This window comes from Genypterus blacodes, unplaced genomic scaffold (genome assembly GCF_046128005.1).
Source record: "Genypterus blacodes isolate CSIRO-AG114 ecotype Tasmania unplaced genomic scaffold, CSIRO-AGI_Gbla_v1 ptg000029l_1, whole genome shotgun sequence".
In the NCBI taxonomy this organism is placed as follows: domain Eukaryota; kingdom Metazoa; phylum Chordata; class Actinopteri; order Ophidiiformes; family Ophidiidae; genus Genypterus; species Genypterus blacodes.
In genome coordinates, this window is record NW_027466842.1 from 934,005 (window position 1) to 951,280 (window position 17,276).

General features: G+C 46.0%; 3 protein-coding genes across 5 annotated transcripts; 1 reads left to right on the forward strand and 2 right to left on the reverse strand.

Annotated features, from left to right (window-relative positions):
- Window positions 1-95: 95 nt before the first annotated feature.
- Window positions 96-7,101, reverse strand: rpap2 (RNA polymerase II associated protein 2). The gene is made up of 12 exons (XM_076145009.1): window positions 6,991-7,101; window positions 6,747-6,792; window positions 6,270-6,384; window positions 5,971-6,069; window positions 5,808-5,873; window positions 5,624-5,712; window positions 5,495-5,530; window positions 4,301-5,402; window positions 4,060-4,154; window positions 3,893-3,973; window positions 3,049-3,117; window positions 96-1,023 (listed from the first exon to the last, which is right to left on the reverse strand). Exons 1-12 carry the CDS (start codon window positions 7,043-7,045, stop codon window positions 879-881), a joined length of 1,998 nt encoding a protein of 665 aa, XP_076001124.1. The 5' UTR covers window positions 7,046-7,101; the 3' UTR covers window positions 96-878.
- A 148-nt stretch (window positions 7,102-7,249) lies between these two features.
- glmna (glomulin, FKBP associated protein a) lies at window positions 7,250-12,469 on the forward strand. Of its 3 annotated transcripts, none has more exons than XM_076144431.1 (19): window positions 7,250-7,484; window positions 7,804-7,897; window positions 8,033-8,158; window positions 8,263-8,376; window positions 8,653-8,761; window positions 8,883-9,174; window positions 9,335-9,434; window positions 9,597-9,778; window positions 10,040-10,093; window positions 10,345-10,375; window positions 10,459-10,548; window positions 10,654-10,695; window positions 10,873-10,946; window positions 11,038-11,122; window positions 11,228-11,337; window positions 11,518-11,581; window positions 11,697-11,832; window positions 11,961-12,031; window positions 12,117-12,469. In XM_076144431.1, the coding sequence occupies exons 2-19, from the start codon at window positions 7,841-7,843 to the stop codon at window positions 12,201-12,203; spliced, it is 1,824 nt and encodes a 607-aa protein (XP_076000546.1). In that variant the 5' UTR covers window positions 7,250-7,484; window positions 7,804-7,840; the 3' UTR covers window positions 12,204-12,469. The 3 variants fall into 3 exon arrangements, with proteins under 3 accessions (XP_076000546.1, XP_076000548.1, XP_076000547.1); XM_076144433.1 differs by having other exon boundaries at window positions 7,250-7,479; XM_076144432.1 differs by lacking the exon at window positions 7,250-7,484 and adding an exon at window positions 7,509-7,612.
- A 169-nt stretch (window positions 12,470-12,638) lies between these two features.
- cdc7 (cell division cycle 7 homolog (S. cerevisiae)) lies at window positions 12,639-17,141 on the reverse strand. Its single transcript, XM_076144456.1, has 12 exons — window positions 16,964-17,141; window positions 16,532-16,619; window positions 16,234-16,320; window positions 16,004-16,139; window positions 15,818-15,911; window positions 15,563-15,705; window positions 15,127-15,466; window positions 14,817-14,936; window positions 14,422-14,600; window positions 14,051-14,133; window positions 13,782-13,931; window positions 12,639-13,653 (listed from the first exon to the last, which is right to left on the reverse strand). Exons 1-12 carry the CDS (start codon window positions 16,994-16,996, stop codon window positions 13,226-13,228), a joined length of 1,881 nt encoding a protein of 626 aa, XP_076000571.1. The 5' UTR covers window positions 16,997-17,141; the 3' UTR covers window positions 12,639-13,225.
- Between the last annotated feature and the right edge of the window lie 135 nt (window positions 17,142-17,276).

The window sequence follows — 17,276 nt, forward strand, 5'->3', positions numbered from 1 at the left end:
TTTGAGGTTTGAGGACACAAAAGACATTTCCAAACACAGATTTCTGCTCTCATTGCGTCTCTCCCTGAGTCGACTGAACGTACGTTGTGAAAAACGAGAAGCTGTTTTAATCCAGGGTCAATCAATCACATCTCCAATCTTTGTGACAGGTCAAACTAAAACACAACTCTCACTTATCTCTCCCATTAAAAAGAAAAAAACGTTTTGTAGCATGAGCCACCTGGTCAAAACCAAATATTTTCAGACTCCCGCATTGTTAACATACCCATATAACACATTACATTATGGCGCCATAAACCCTCATGTGAAGGAAGTCTGGAGAAATAGCATCACTTTTATTACTGCGGAGGCTCGGCAATGAGCAGCATGTCCACATGGCGTTTTCACTGGAGAAAACGGGGCGTGATTTGTTTGGTCGTGCAGAGGTTAAACAATCTAGAGCTCTAAAACTTCTAGGATCTGATTTACACGGATGTTACACACAGATTGTGCACGTACGACACTGGCAGCTCGTAAAAGCACCGATCGGTTTGTCCGACTGGTGAGTCTGAGTCATCAAAAGCTGCATGTGAATGGACTCACAAAACGCACAAACACTGCAAGAAAATGACCCTAACTGATGAATACTCACTGGTTTCATATTTAAATATAATGCAATGCAATAGAAAAACCTCAGAAACTGAACATAGGAGTCACACAGGCCGGATTTACTGTAGGATTGTTGTATTGATTGTTTACAAGTGAACGTAACAAACTGGTAACTCAATCTACAAACTGTCAATCAGATTTTTATGTCAATTAAACATGTCAAATAGCTCAAATCAATCAATCAATCAATTTGTTTTCAGTCAGAGAAGTCGCTGTACAGTGTGTGTGTGTCAGTGTGTTGGGGCTTTGATCAGCTGCACTAAACTCATTAGATCCTGTTGCTGCAGACTGAGCTCCTGCATCAGAGTGTTCAAATACTCCACAGACGTCGGCGTCTGCAGGGCCTCTCGTACCAGCGGCGACACCTCGGACAACCTAGAAACACAAAACACCACAAATTACACAACCTTGTCACTGCGATTGTCACAGGCCGGAGCAGAAGCCGAATCAAGTCCATCCAAAGTTCTCACAAAAGACGTTTCAGACACGAGGATACACTTTAAAAAGAAACCAAACCAAACCTTTTACAATCTAAGAAGGAGTTTTTCAGGGAGGCAACTTCTCCTGCAACAATATGGCAAACAGTGAGTGCCGTGACACTGAAAGGTCAAAGGTCAACAGTTGAACGTGACAAGCTTTTTTCATTTTAAGTTAGAAACTGATTCAGCTTAATAAGGGAGACAGTTTGTTCTTAAGTTTGAGGGCCTTCACCGTGTGTGTGTGTGCACCTGTTGCATGTTGACATGAGCACAGTCTTCCTCCCTGATTAACTGGAGTTGAGCGTTCTCCCCTCTGCAGCCCTGGAGTTCATCTCCTGTCACCTCCCTGCCTCTCATCCGTCTCCCCGTCCCTCCCCCAATCCCGTCCCCCCCGTGCCTGTCCCGTCTACCTGTGTGTAGGTGCACTGCTGGCTAATCTCCGGTTCACCTCGGGGTCTAGTGTTGCAGGGGGGGCATCCATTATTCAGCTGGCCCCAACAATAGAGGCCAGGCAAGCTCCACAGCTGCCATGCAGCAGATAGATAAGACAGCGCAACAAATTATTCATGGTGGAGGAATGGAAGGATGGAGGACCAAGGAGTAAAACGGGGAACTGAGGAAATCATAGAGGATCAATAGGAAACTGTGGTATGAGGAGAAATCTGTGGGGGTTTTTTAGACAGTGAATGACAGAAATGCTCATTGGGAGAAACTAATACCTGCTGTGACGCCTAAAAACAAACAATACGACCGAATCAAAGCTGCACTTTACACCTTTTATCTCTGGATTTACTGGATTATTTAAAACGATACATAACCTAGTATGAGGGTGAAGCAAAATACACAGATTGACCCCTGCTGATATAAAAAAGGACTGCAGTAAACATCATTGATAATCTTTTAAATAAACGATTTTTTCACAGAATCCATTCCATTTGAACTCAAATGTACTTCAGTATCTGTGGAAGCTTGAGGAGTCGCTCAGTTTATCCAGAATCATTCAAGAACCTTTCTAGATCCTCACAAACTGATAGTTGTCTTAACTTCCTGCAATACAGACGAGGTAACAGACCTAAATCAGGACAATGTGAGATCAAAGTGTGTGTTCCTTTAAGAGTTTAAAGGAGTTTATACAGAAAGTGTGATTCTGATGCGTACACAGCTGAGTGTCATAAATCAGAGTCAGCCAGGCCTCATGTGAGACGTTTCCCTGGCAGGGTGAGTTCAATGTCACCTACAGTATGTGTGTGTATGTGTTTGCAGGTGTGTTTAACTTAAAAGTGTAAAGAACTGCTTTGCGTGTGTGTGTCCTCTTCAGAGCATCACGGATCTGGAGTGGGGCAATCAGGCGGAGAGATAAGGCCGGTGTGTACTCAGACGGGAGCAGCACACAACAGACCAAGCCCGTGTATTGACAGACACACACACATGGGCGCGCACACACACACACACACACCATATGGCAGAGGCTCAGCAATGACACATCATATCACCTCTGCCCGTGAATTCAGTATTCCAGGGAAGCTAGAACACACAGCTCGCCACACACACACACACACACACACACACACAGGTCGATGACATAAACACGTAGCTTCGGCGCTGAAACTGAAACCCAGACACTTAAAGAAGCTGACTTGTCTCCTGGTGTGAGGAACTGGATGACTCACCTGCCTGTAGCCTTCATCTGATGAGGATAAAGCCTTGTTTTCCCTATAAACTACAGGTTCGTACAAACTTTGTGACTGTGCCTATAAATCACACACACATCCAAACAAATGCACACACCCAGGCAGCGAAGAACAGCGGTTATGAGTTTGTCGACAGGGACACAATGGCCCTTCATTTCCTCTACTTATCATGCTCTCTCTCTCTCTCTCTCTCTCTCTCACACACTCAGATACAGGCAGTACAGACTTACAGGTTGAGAAGAACAACTGCTATCAGCGTCCACTCGAGAGTTTTGTGGATGATGTTTGTGTTGGTGAACCTGTGACATTGACACACAGCGAGAGAGAGGGAGAGAGAGGGAGAGAGAGAGAGGAGCGCCGGTTAGTCCTAATACACACTTTGTTGACGTGCGAACCAGGAAAACAAAAGTCGGAGACGTGCACGGGGGCAGCTCAGGCCTCCAATAGAGCGGTGATGTATGTGTGTCTGACAGCTCTGTGTGTGTGTGTGTGTGTGTGTGTTCCCGTGGGGGCCTCGGAGTGGCAGAAAAGAGAATTCCTGGAAGCGGGAGTGGAGAGGTGTTATTCTGCTGAACTGTGCCACTTCCAAATCACTGACACGGTGATTTAATAGCAATCCCCCCCGTTGAAAACATCGTAACCAGTCAATGGGAACCAACAGCAGAAAATGTTCAATCTAAAGTGCTAAACTACCTACAACCGGACAACATTTCCTTTGATAAAAATGATATTAATGGGGAACGTAACTTTTGATTTGTGTCTTATTACCTGTTGAAAGTTTATGGGCCAATAGTTACTGTAACACGTCGACAGGTGGAAACAGTATTATACCTTTAAGCAAATAAAGCGCACTTTACATAAATCTGGAGAGCTTACAGAGAAGTCATAAAACCCCTGGGACCTGTAATGCAGCCTGCACACCTGTAGGGGGCACTAGAGCCGACGATTCCCCACAGTGACAGGGAACAAGCATACAACAATAAAACCTATTAATGGATTAATATCTACATGCTTGATTACTTGAGTATTTATTTATTTGTGTGTGTGTGAGTGTGTGTGTGTGTGTATACTGACCTGAATGTCCTGACCAGGTTGTTCAGGTCAGTGGAGATGTCGCTCACACTGAGATGCAGTGGACCCACAATGTTTTTGAGACTGAAAACCAGAGACACAAAGACAACAGTCGTGTTTTTACAAGTACAATGAAGAGTGGAAGAGTGTAAACACACACACACACACACCAGCTGTTGAGCTTCTCCACTGTGATGCGTTTCTGGATGAGGTGCTGAGCATGAGAGTCCACAAGTGGCAGGACTGGATCCTTCATGTCTGTGACCTGGTGGGCGGACAAAACGTGTGTTTGAGAGTGAAACCTCTTTGTGCAAAGATACTTTCATATTTACCGCATTTACAATTCATATTCTTGATACAGTGCCCTCAAGTGGCCAGTAACATGGACGTAAGGTCTCCTCTCTCCCTCACCTTTGGATCCTGGCTCATCTCCTCAGGCAGCGTCCAGGTGCCCTTGTAAAACTCCTGCACCCTGATCTCCAGCTGCTGGGCCTCCTTCTGCAGCGTCTGGTAATCTGGAGCTGCGGCGGACGGTCCCTTCTGCCCCTCAGGATGTCTGTCCGCGACCCCTCCTCCGTCCTCATTCGTCACCTCGTCCTCCAGGTCGTCTTCGTCCAGCTCCTCCCTGTCCTCTGCTTCCTCCCTGTCCTCCGCTTCCTCCCTGTCCTCCTCTTCCTCTCGCGGCTCACTAAAGGAGGATCTCACTGGGCAGTCTGAGCCGTACAGGAACTTCAGGGTCTCGTCGGTGTGCCACTCCCTCAGAGTTCTTCTCAGGCCATCCAGGAGATTCTGGCGGATGGAGTCGGGTTTGGTGGCAGGATGATGCTTGATGAAATCGCGGAGCCCCGCCGCCCCTCTCTTGCTCATACCCACCTGGGTGATGTTGAGGTCGGCTTGGGAGGCCTCACTTGGAGGTGGACTCGCTTGAGGTCTGCTTTCTGTTTCTGAGTCTCTGGCGTCTGGGGTTATGTGTTGTGGTTGTAGTTTGGTCTGTGTGGGCGTCGGGTCCTTTGGCACAGCGGTGACTGGCTCAGCTAAAGTGCACAGATGGAGCTTAGGTGTGAGCTGATCCACACCGGGCTCCTCTGGGATCAGCTGGTCTCCACTGGGTTGATCTGTGTGTGATTGTGTTTGTTTTTCTATAAGCGACTCCTCTGTGTTCTCTCCTCTTACTCCTCCCTTCGTCTCTGCGTTCTCATCTCGACTCTCAACTTCATTTCTCTCCTCTTTCCGTTTGCTTCGTCTCTCCGTCTTTCCTCCTTTCTTGCCCTCCTCCTTCCTTTCAGGCAGGTTGGCCCAGCGCACCCTACGTCCTGGTCGCTGGGAGACAACACTGGAGACAAAGTCCTGTTCCTGCTCGCTGTCGCTGCTGCTGCTGCTGTGGCTGTGGCTGATCCAAGCTTCATCTGGACGTTGTTGAGGAGTCGGGTGACCTTCAGGGATCTGAGGAGTCTCTACGTCCGTCTCTACCAGTTTCATCTGTGCCAATTTGACCTCCTCGCCCAAGCTTCCACTGAACACAGAGGCACAGGGGTTAATGAAATTCTGTTCCTCCATCACTGGCCAGATAAAATGTTATTCCATTTAGTCAATTTCAACACATACCTATCTCCTTTCTTCATCATGGACATTTGGGGGGGGCTGTCAGTGAGAAGAGCAAGAAAAGTGTTCAGGTTCAGATTTTTGCTCCTGATATACAAACTCAAAATGAATGATTGACCCATCAGCTCATACCTCTCATGGCTCCTGATCCAAAGAGGCGTCTTCGGTATCTGCAGCTCCAACACTTTGGAGGCTTTGTAGCAGAAGTTACTGCAAAAACACTTCAGAGGACAGAAACCAAAGGAACAATGTTTAGTTTCTTCAATAAGAGGGTTAAAGCACTAGCATTCATATTTGAACCAGACCTAGTACTCACCTTGCGCTCAGTGATGTCATACACTTTATTGGCCTTTGTAGAGATTTTGTACTGTTGTGCTGGGATCTAGGAAAAACACACACAGACAGAACACCATTTGTTTTGTGTGCAGATTTACCACATAGTAAAGATGATACAGGTTGATAGAAAGGGTCTTCCTTACCTTCCCAAGTGGATTTGGACATAGAGGATAACCACACAGGTTCGCAATGGATCTCTCCTCTATTACATCTTTGTAGTTGGCAGGAGTGATGAACCAGGCCTGCAAAGAAAGGGGGGCGGCCAAAACACGGTGAACATAACGGCGACTGTGCCTACCTCTAACACTGCGACAAACACTTTCATCATGAATAAAACTACAGATAAGTTTTGGATTAATGAAGACAGCATTGAGTGTTTAAAATGTCAAATGATAATCGATTCATCTACCGATTCTTTTCATTGAAATCTAACAGTACGTACACAGTCACGCAGGAAGTCTTCAGAGACGCTGTCCACCAGGAGGCGCTCCACCACCTGCAGAGCTCTCTTCTCCAGATCCAGCTTCTCCCTCACGCTCTCTCTGATTGCTTCCCTCCTGCCACAGGGCACAGTTTCAGTACAAACACGCATGATAGGGAGATTCTTACTAAAGCCTGAAATGACAACAACTACTGAAACTATGTATGGCAGCCAGAAACGGAGGCTGAATTTATCTGTGAGACATTTTTGATGAATGCGGAACCATCTACACACCAATCCTGATGTGGGTTAGCTCATCAAACCTCAACTGGAATCACATTAAGAGACCAACTACTGTTTTAAAAGAGTTCTTATTTTGAAACACACTAACATACAGCCTTACACCATAAACAAAGACTGACCATACATTTAAGGTTAAATTACAAAGCTTAGATATGAGAAAGGTAGACAAAGGTCTTGTAAATATTGACATATCACCTTCTTGCTTCTTCTTCGGCGCTTTGTGCCTTGGCGTTTTTGCCATCTGCAACAATAACATTTAGATGAATATAGTAGGAATGAATGAAAATCTCACTAACATAAGTAAATCAAGCACAAAAAGAATGAGCTACACACAAACTCAGGGACTGGTGATTTGGCCGCTTTGGCGATCTATTTGGTTGTAAACATGTTGTCAGGGCTATTCGGTATATGTAAGAAACACACTCAAGATGAAACGAACCCTTTTTGGAAGTTTTAGAGGAGCCGCGGCTCTTTTTCCTGCTCTCAGCCTCCATGCGTGGTCTGTTTTCGCAAATTGTTCAACTTTGACCGAAGACGATTGTGTTTCTACGGCAAGTCTAACCAACCAAATCTAGCGGAAACGCATCTCTTTGTGGGGTGTAATGTATAAATGAGTGACCGTGTTTACTAGTGACTTTAGCAGGAACGCGTCTGTGGTTGCTTTAGTGACGGCAGATGTCGGAACCAGGAAGAGACCATTTAGTTGTCCTTGCCAATGCCTCACTGTATTTTATCCATCAATGTAAAATTTTAAAGGGACATTGCGAAAGTATTTAATCATGACGAAAGCTAATAAGGCGTTCGAGAGGACAGCTAGATATTGCTTTCGTTGCCTGGCCGTCACCTGAGACCAACCGCGCATTCAGGCAAAAGTCACTACTTAACGTGGTATGCGGTAAATCCAGTACACCGGCTCTTATTAAGAAATGTGAGGTAGGTGGCTCGCTGCCTCAGTAATCTCCTGTTTGTTACATATAACGCGTAATAACCTCTTATGTTTCCCTTTTATGTTGTACTGAATTGCGCTTGTCTATCCTTACCGGAGAAGCTTTGTCTATATGGTAACGACCTAGCTAATCATGCTAAAACAATAATAATGTGGGAACTAGCTTCCAGTCAGTTTCTTCTGCTTTCCATACGTGTTAGGCTTTCATAAAGCTCTCTATAAGTGTCGTTAAAGGAATGAAATGTTAGTTATAGTCACTTAGCCACGGGGACGTGTGTTTAACAGCAGTTTGACGTGTGATTATAGTGACATGAGAGGTTCTGCTGTTTTGGAGGACTGAAACATGTGTGAGGACAACAGGATGGCACTGGAGCAGCTCAGTGATGTGGTGCAAAGATGTGTGAGTGCAACATACATACATCCAAGTAATAGAGCAATGTCAGTTAGAAAACTAGGCATAAACTGTAGCCATCCACTATATTCAGTGCCCTTCTGCTTTCTCTCGATGTGTGTGTCGCTCGGTTTTGTCACACAGGAAGCACTGCCCGATGACAGCTACACCAGTGAGGATCACAGTGTTTTCACCGTCGCCGGGCGGACCTGCATCGAGGAGGGAAACAGCGCTCAGGTCCTCAGCCTGGTCCTGGATGACAAAAATCAAGTATGTCAATCATGTGCTCCAGGATTCTTGTTTCAGGCTCATTGATAAGCACATTTGGTATCATAAGTATTTATATAACACTCCCTTATGGTCCTTTTCTGTAGGAGCTAGTGAGATGTATGGGCTGGAACCTGCTGCCTCCCCTGATTCAGGTCCTGCTGAAGAAGGAAAATAAGAATCTTCCTCACTGCCTGGCCATTTTCAACCATCTTCTAAAGGTTTGATGATATGACATTAGGGATAAACTGACCCAATTCTTTACTATTGGTATCATTGGTGTGTTACAGGGCAAACACACAGGATCAGACATTGGAAAACACATTGCAAACTAATCTGGTCCATTGCTGTATCACTTTGTAGCCACAATTGCCAGTAAACTGTATCATTGTATCATTATCTTCAAGGTATTTAGCAGAGGTCAGGATGAAAAAGTGTTATTCTGAAGGAAACATACTGTATCTTACCTTATCTTAACGCTGAGCTCTGACGTTCAGACCTGCAGGCCCAAAGAGTTGCTGATCGGCCTGCTGGAGCAGCTGGAGCAGGATGATCCTGTCGCCATAGCAGACAGCTTCCACCTTCTGCTGAACCCGCTGCAGAAAGGTAAGGAGGAGTCTCTTCACACATCATCCTCATCCTCACTGTCACCATCCTCCTTCAGGTTCTTGTATCTCCCATCTGCAGTGCCTCTCCCTTCATTTCTTTCCTCTTCCTTTCCTCTCAGTGCTGCTGTGCCTGGGCATTCGTAAGGCCTCGTCCTTGGGCATGACCCTGTGCTCCCTGTTGGAGCAGGTGGCCAAACTTCCTCTACCTCAGACGAAGGAGCAAGAGGAGGACGACGTCTTCTGCCTCTGCCGTTGCTGCAGCGAACTGATGGTCTTTGTCAAGCCCTTCGTCAGCGAAGCCAGGCAAAACCTCCTGAACAGAAAGACGTTGTGCGAAAGCCACGACAGGGTTCAGCAGGACGGCGTGCTGCTGGAGAAAGAGGATGAGCTCCGGACAGAACTGCTGAAGTTGTAAGTCGGGGGAAATCTAGCAGGGATCCACAAATCAGGCGTGTTGGGGAGAATCTGTTTGAATTGTTGTGTGTTAAAGACTCTGACATACTTTAAATCTGATTGTTTTGAATGGAGCAGCCTGCAGAGATCAAAGTTGTGTCTTCCTCTTGTGCTGCAGCTGTATGAAGACTCTCTGTCACCCCCTGCTGGAGATACAAGTGTGGGATCCTGACTCGCTGCCCGTGTCGCCACTCAGAGACTTTGCTGAAGAGGTTTTGGTAAGTTTACACCACATTAAAGGAGTTTAGTGTCACAAACCATGCTCAAAACAATGTAAACAATATGAGAATACAAACTTATAAATGAAACTCACCTCATTTTAACGTGTGTGTGTGTGTGTGTGTGTGCGTGTGCGTGTGCGCGTGCGCGTGTGCGTGTAGGACTGTCTCTCTGCTATCGGGGAGACGCCCTCCAGCCTGGTGTCTCTGCCTCTGTCTAAGAGGAAAGAGGTGCCGGGCTTCCTGGAGGAGGAGGTCCGTTACCCCCGGGAGTCGTTAGCCAGTGTGGCTCACCTGGTGTTCGTCCATCTCCTGGCCTCGGATTCTTACCCCGCCGTCTTCAGGTGAGAGGCAGGAAGTCTGCAGCCGCACAGTAGAGGAGAGGAGAGGTGAAGGACAGCAGCAGTTTACTCAGACTCTACTCCATATCAGTCATGCGGACAGTATTTAGGGGATGACAATGGATTCATCAAATAAATAACATTTAACATTTCAAAGCACATTTCACTTAAAATACTTTATGTAATAGTTTGTGAGTCACAGTTTTTAAACTATTATTAAAACAGTATTGATTATCAAATGATTATTCTCTCTCTCTCTCTCAGTCCTGTGTTCTCTCTGAGGTGTAACATGGAGCACATCTGCCCCCTGCTGTCCAGGTGATCACATTACATTCATTTTCCAGTATTGATATCCTACAAAGTACTGATGAAGCTTTTTGCTGCCTGGTCTCGGTGGGTTTAATAAATGTATAAATCCAGCTTTTGCGAATGAAAGATTGAGAAAAATCGACAACTATAATGAAGTATTTTTAACAAAATGTGAGGTTTTGGTCCAGATTTTGTCCGGTTGCTCTTTGTTGCATGTTCTTGAGCTGAATCCTCGTAACCTGAATGCTTTTCATCTTTAGAACTGAAGAGTCCAGGATTCAGAAAGGACTGGTGAGGCAAACCTTCCCTCACTGTCTTTCATTTCGAGATTAATAGTCTATTTGAATCTTTAATTGTTAATGGTGTGTGTTCAGGAGCTGTATGAGAAGAGTCTGGTGCGGCTAGAGGACAGGAGTTTGTCTGCAGATCTGCTGGAGATCAAAACGTTCCTCACCGTCCCTCAGGTGAAACACAAAGATCCACAGACATGCAGGGATTCTTTGAGTGTGACGCCGTTTTATTCATTTCATGTTACAAGAGTCAATCATTACTCTTTCTTTCTATTTCAGAACTTGGTGAAGGTCATGACGTTATGTCCTCATCATCATTTGGTAAGTCTTCATCCAATTATTATAGATAATGATGTCATTTTGTGGCTTTTACTGGATCTCTAATACATTGGAGAAGTGTTCAAAGTGTTTATACTGAGTTAGAAATTAAAGGGGAATGAATACTAAAATGTAACTGAACTTTGACCTGTGGACTTTCCTCCTCCTCCTCATCACCAGAGAACTAAAGGCCTGAAGGTTTTACAGATGAGCATTGATAAGTTTGACACCGAGGCCAAGTACAACTTTTTCCAGTAAGCTCCACCAAGTTGCATGTCTCTCTCTCAGTGTGTGTGTGTGTGTGTGTGTAGTTACCTGCAGTGTAATGAGTTTCCTGTGTGTCAGGTTCATGCTGAGGATCAGTAACCACTCAGGGGTGGAGGGCTACATCATCAAAAACATCAAGGATCAGATCAATTTGTCCCTGCAGGTCAGATGGATTTGCTGCTGTTTGGATTCAGTAACTCAGAATTAAATCTCATTCAAATATCTTAAAGCGTTATTAACCGTATCTTGTCTCACCCTCTGCCCTCAGCCTGGTAACAGTAACATCTGGTTCGAGGGCGTCCAGCTGCTCCCTTTGCTGCGGAAAGTCTTCGTCCTCCCAGATGGACCAGAGACGGACCTCCTGCAGAACCTGGACAGGTCGGCACAAACACACACACACTGCACACTGGGACCGGACCAGAGGAGTGGAGCGGGTTCTGAAATGAAAAGCGGTTCTTAGGGCAACCATTGGTGTTTTCAAGCTAATTATAACATGTTAAAGTGTTCAAATAGACAAATTTAAGTCATTAAAATCGTGTGTTTCTGTCTTTTCTCTAGGCTGATGGAGTCTCTGAACTTGTTGCGTTACCTGATCATCAGAGACAAAGTAACAGAGAACCAGGTGGGTAAAACCTCACGCCCCTCTGCAAAACACACAACAATCCGTCTTCTTTAAATGCACAATAATCAACAACGCCTCGAATGCAAACCGGGTTTTTCTGTCTGTGTTTCTGCAGACAGGGATCTGGACTGAACTTTACAAGATTGAGGACACGTTCTTGAAGCCCCTGCGTGTGGGTCTGAACATGTCCAGAGCTCACTATGAGAGGGAGATGCAGAACACTAAGGAGGACAAGAAGAGCAAGGTCAAAGGTCAGATCCCTCTCAAATAACTTAACCTTTTTGTGTAGGAGGGTTTCCCAGGGATAACAGGGTTCTTGAATAGAATAAAGAATAGAACAACAATTCTGACCTTTGACCTTGTGCGTCTTTTCCCACAGAGGAGCCGGACATCTCCGTGTGCGTCGGTGATGAGAAGCTGCCAAACATGACGCCAGAGTCCCAGGTGGAGGTCAGTGACGTTTGTGTCCTGTTTCACATTAAACACGCGTCGCACAAACGGGAGTCACAAGCAGACGTTTACTTTGACCTTACAGGCGTTGCACTCGGCGCTGCACACCTTCGACGTGATCGAGAGCGTGTTGGTGCGGATCGAGGAACTCACCGAGGTGAAGGAGGGTTAGATGGAGGACCCAAGTTTGTCTCCCCCGCTCCCGAGACTCAGGACGCAGCACCAGACTAAAGAAAATGTCTTCACCTGTTTATACTGTTTAATGTACACATGGTTTACTTTATGAGACGGTTGATGCTTCAGTTTAAAGGTGATTCACGTATGCACTGAGTAATATCTATAGTTTGTTTGGTTTGTCACAATGAAGTCTACAATAGAAAAGATTCATGTAATGTGCAGGAACTTTTTTAGGACTTCCAAAATAAATCTTTTTTTACAAACAGGTTAACAACTTCGTCTGGACTGTGGATTATAAGAAAACTCACATTTGTAAATCATGTTAAATTTCAGGGACGATCCTCAGTTTGCAGCTCCAATATGCAGAACAGTTTCTCCTCATCCGGCCTTTTTTAACTTTCACACATGATGTCCACTGAATCACAGGAACTTAAACTTGTTCAACTTTATTTTGGAACTATACATTTAAATTACATTTACAGTTTTGAGTAATATAAATTAACACAGAGGAATTCATACACATGTTCCAATCTCTACAGTCTCATCCATGATAAAGGAATTGTGTCTCTCACGCAGGGTTAAAATGTTTCCTTCCTCGTCTCTCTAAGCCAGTCTGTCCTATATGCTGTGTATGGGAGCAACATAATGGATGCCAGACGTTTAATATTGTGGCTCAGGTGTAGGTGAGGTTTGAACTCACAGAGCTCTGTGCCAGAGACCCTCAGGACCTTCAGGATTTGCTGAGGCTGGCAGAATTTAAATCATTTTCCTGGACAGTTTGACAGAAGCTCAACTTTTCCCTTTGAGACTCCAGTGGACAATGCTGACAGCGGAATACATCGACTTCTAACTCTCCGTGTCCCTTTATCATAACACTGTGCATCATAGCTGCCATCAAACTTTGGAGTTGGATTTAGAGAAGATTTATGCAAAAACCCTTTTATCTTCACCGTGAAACAAGTTGAAGGGAGGATGTTGAGTCTCTGAGGTTCCTGTTTTGAGTAACAGTTGTTGGTCTCACAGGTCCCTGAACAGTGGGTGCTGCAGGGCCCCTGAAGCTGTTACCCTGGTGACAGGGTTCAGGTCCAGCAGCCTGTCCAGCAGCTCGTAGGCCTCATCAGGAACTCTGTCCCAGCCCCTCTCATCTTCCTCCTCCTTGTAGCTTCTCTCTGCTCCTGCCGCCTTCCCCACCTCAGAGGGGCGAGAGGACGTTTCCGTGCACACTGAGTGTTCCTCGTGTTGATGCTGTGTGGAGGTTCCCTCAGTAGGACGGTGAGTGGGTGTGTCCTCTTGGCCTGGATGACGACTCGGGGCAGGGGAGTCCTTGTTGGTTTCGGGGAGGGGGGTGACCTTGTCCTCTGGTGACGCCCTTCGTCCTCTCAGCGTCTCGCAGAGCGTCCTGAGGTCGAGTCGAGGCAGCTCACGACTGCACACCACAGCTTTGCCTGGGTGACATTCCACCAATGAGATGTGGCTTTAGAGTCTCAGCCGATAATGACCGGCACAAAATTGCACTTTCCCCTATGTTGTTACAGTTGCTATGGTGATACATTCCCTAAGTAATCTCACTCACCCATTGCCTTGGCGGCCTGGACGGTCTCTCTGGAGCCTCTTATGGTCATGATCTGGGTGAGGGCGATCATGTCGTCGCTGGCTTTGAAGAAAGGATACCGGCCGCTGAGCAGAGAGAGAAAGATCACTCCGGCCGACCACACGTCTATGGCTGTGGCACGGAGAGATTCAAAGGGTTCACAATTATAGTTAAAGAGTCTGTGCTTCTTTAAATTGCTCGTGTTTGTGTGGACATCAATCCTGGTGGTCATTAAGCCTGATTGAACTGACCTGTCCCCTGGTTTGGGCACTTTGTGAGGACCTCCGGCGCTCTGAAGCCCGGCGTTCCGGCCCTGGGAGCTACCTGCTGCTTCCTTTGATCGGAAACAAGGACATGAAGCAGGGATGGGATCACAAAACAATGGCAAGTATCAAGAACTCTATAATTCAGACCAGGACACAGATTAAATATTACAGTTTTAAGATCTTGATTTTGACAGAATCAGTGTCTTTTTCTATCTAACTGTAGAAAGTAAAGCTCAGTTCCCTTTGACTTCTTATGAGAGAGTGAATTATGAGCAACAGAGTTTATTTAAACGCACAGACAGTGAATCAAACCGACATTTAGAGGTTCCTGTTTTTGCCTTCCTGCAGTTTCATACCTGGACAAGCAGATGTTGCACACGTGGTCGCTCATGTAGCAGTTACAGGTGAGGCCCTGGTTCACCGCCCTCTGCGACTTCTGGGTGCTGCTGCTGTGGGCCCGAGCCGGCACGGGACCCCGGCTGGCTGCGGATAACCTACGCTGGGCCGGATCCTCTGTCTTACTGGGCTTTACCAGCTGGACCCAAGGAAAAAAAACAAAACGCATTTTAGACATTTTAACACACACACACACACACACACACACACACACACACACACACACACACACACACACACACACACACACACACACACACACACACACACACACACACACACACACACACACACACACACACACACACACACACACACACACACACACTTAAACGCCGTCCTGTGTTTCTCTTACCAGCTTGCTGACTTCTGTCTTGGTGGCAGCTGGTTTGGTGGCGGTGGGAGCCTGAGTGCAGCTGTTCAGGTTCCTCTCTCCAAACACAGGCCGAGGCATTTTGCGCTGTCCTGTCAATTCCTTTAAAAAAAAAGAGGAAGGAAAAGAAAGGAAAATAAAGCACGGCAGCAGAAAAGACGTCAACCTTCTGTTCTCATCGGTCTAAAGAAACACAAGGCCACAACAAAGCAAACATAAGGAAAACACGTCAGGACTCCTGTGTGGCTACTGAATTAAGGTAAAGAAATATCTAAAGACCCAGTGTGGACACCTTTGGGTGCTTGGTGTGAGAGGTGGTGGTGGTGGAGGTGATGGGGCCTGTGCTGGGGACACAACGCGCTTTCTTAACCAGAGCTCTCCGGGCGGCTGAGGAGGACGTAGTGGTGGAGGAAGGGGAGGAGGAAGACGGGGGCGGGGCCGCAGAGTGAGGCGGGGGCGGAGGAAGTGAGGTGGAGCCCGTGGTGGTGGTGGTGGTGGGGATGGGGAGTGGGGGGTCTTGCTTCCCTGTGGACCCTCCACCTTTGTGCAAAGGCTTGCGCTTCACCACCTTCAGAAGCTCAATCTGGGTGTTGGCTGTGCCCTGGGCCAGGCCAAAGTCCACCAGTGAATACCTACACACACACACACACACATATGGAGGAAATTAATGAATGCAATGGTGGTAAATACTACAAATACAAAAGTGCCTCTCAGTTGCCGTTACTCACGTCCTGCTGCTCCTGTTGTAGAGGAAGTTGTTGGGCTTGATGTCTCGGTGGATGATACCAAACTGGTGGATGTGCTTCAGGGCCTTCAAGAGGTGGAAGATGTACAGTCGGACTTCCTCAAAGCTTAGGGAACCAATGATGTCCTGGTGAAAACATTTAGTTTCCATCATCAGTTGTTTGTTTGTTTTCTACGTCAGGGTTTCACAGCGGAGATGCAGATGTCGGACAGAAGGAAGTAGTCGTTCCCGTTCTTACCACGGTGGCTTGATGCTCCATGTAGGGCATGACGATCACCACATGATCCTCATTTCTAAAGCAGTAAGTCACACCCATCACGTTCTCTGTGCCCCTATGAGAAAACGATAAGGTTTGAGACGACAGCACTCCCTTGACTTTACGGCTATAAATATATGTAAAAACATCACTTTATACTAAACTCACCCGGCAACAGTTAGACACTGCAGCTCAGCAGCCACGCGTAAAGGGTGGCTGGTTGGGATCAGGTGCTTCAACGCAAACTTCTCCCTCCTCCCATCCTGCATCTGAGCCTCACCCAGGTACACAGAACTGAACGTACCTGACGCACACACACATTTGTGATTATATGAATCCTAAACAGGCTTTATTATGTCTGCAATGTATAAATGGCATAGACAAGAATGTGTATATACCTTCTCCAATTTTGTCTGTGATGCGGAAAACCTTAGAAATCTGAGGAATGGTTTTGTAGAGGTACTCAATGTCAAGTTCCACATCCCCTGGAAGAAAAGAGGAATATTACTTATTATACATTGTTTCTACATCGAGATTGGCCCAGAACACACACTTTCTATGAGTTTTATCTCTAGACACATCTCTTTTCCCTGCTTTATTGTCCCCTCCCTCACACATAAACACAAGTGTAATATTATTGCATATTTTCTTCCTTTAATCCTTAAATGTTGTATAACTGCTCAGCATTTAACTTACTTGACATTTTCGTTCTCTTGTGGCCTCTGTCAGATTTCATACTTCCGTCCGTGCCAATTGCTGCCTTGGAGACGGAAGACAATTCCATCTGTAGACAAAAAAAGGGACAGTAGGATGAGGGAGAGGCAAGGAAATAGGCACAAAATGGAGTAAAGGAAAGAAGAATACAAGAACAGTAGCAAGAAATGAGGGAGGGAGGAAGACTATTCATAGCCTTAATTATTACTGTTAGACAGGTTAACTGTTGCGTTTGGGGCTGTAAACAATTACTGGTAAAACATTTAATGATGAGAGATTACCTTGTAGTAAGTGAATGGTTAGAGCTAATGTCAATGTAAGCGCAATCTTTCCGGTGTCTGTGAAAACTATACTAGCATGCTAATGTTGCTAAACCAAACAAGCTTCTGTTAAAAAAGGTAGAAGCAAACTCACCGCTTTCGTTGTTGGTAAACTTTCATGTATCATGCCAACCTTTCATATAAACGACGCTGTATAGCCACAAGCTAATGTTGCATTGAAGAAGACAAGTTTCAACGGCGTAACGGCTAAATAATGAAGTATTGAACAAAGTTTCAGACAGAGGCTTTTCCGCCAACAACAAACTCCGCGCTAAAAATGACGTCACGGTACGGCACCCGCCATTTGCGCATGTCACGTGGTGTTAGGCCGCTCATTAATATTCATGAGGTAAGAAACCGGAACAGGCCAAGTCAGATTTTTCAAAACTTTATAGAATCGATTCACT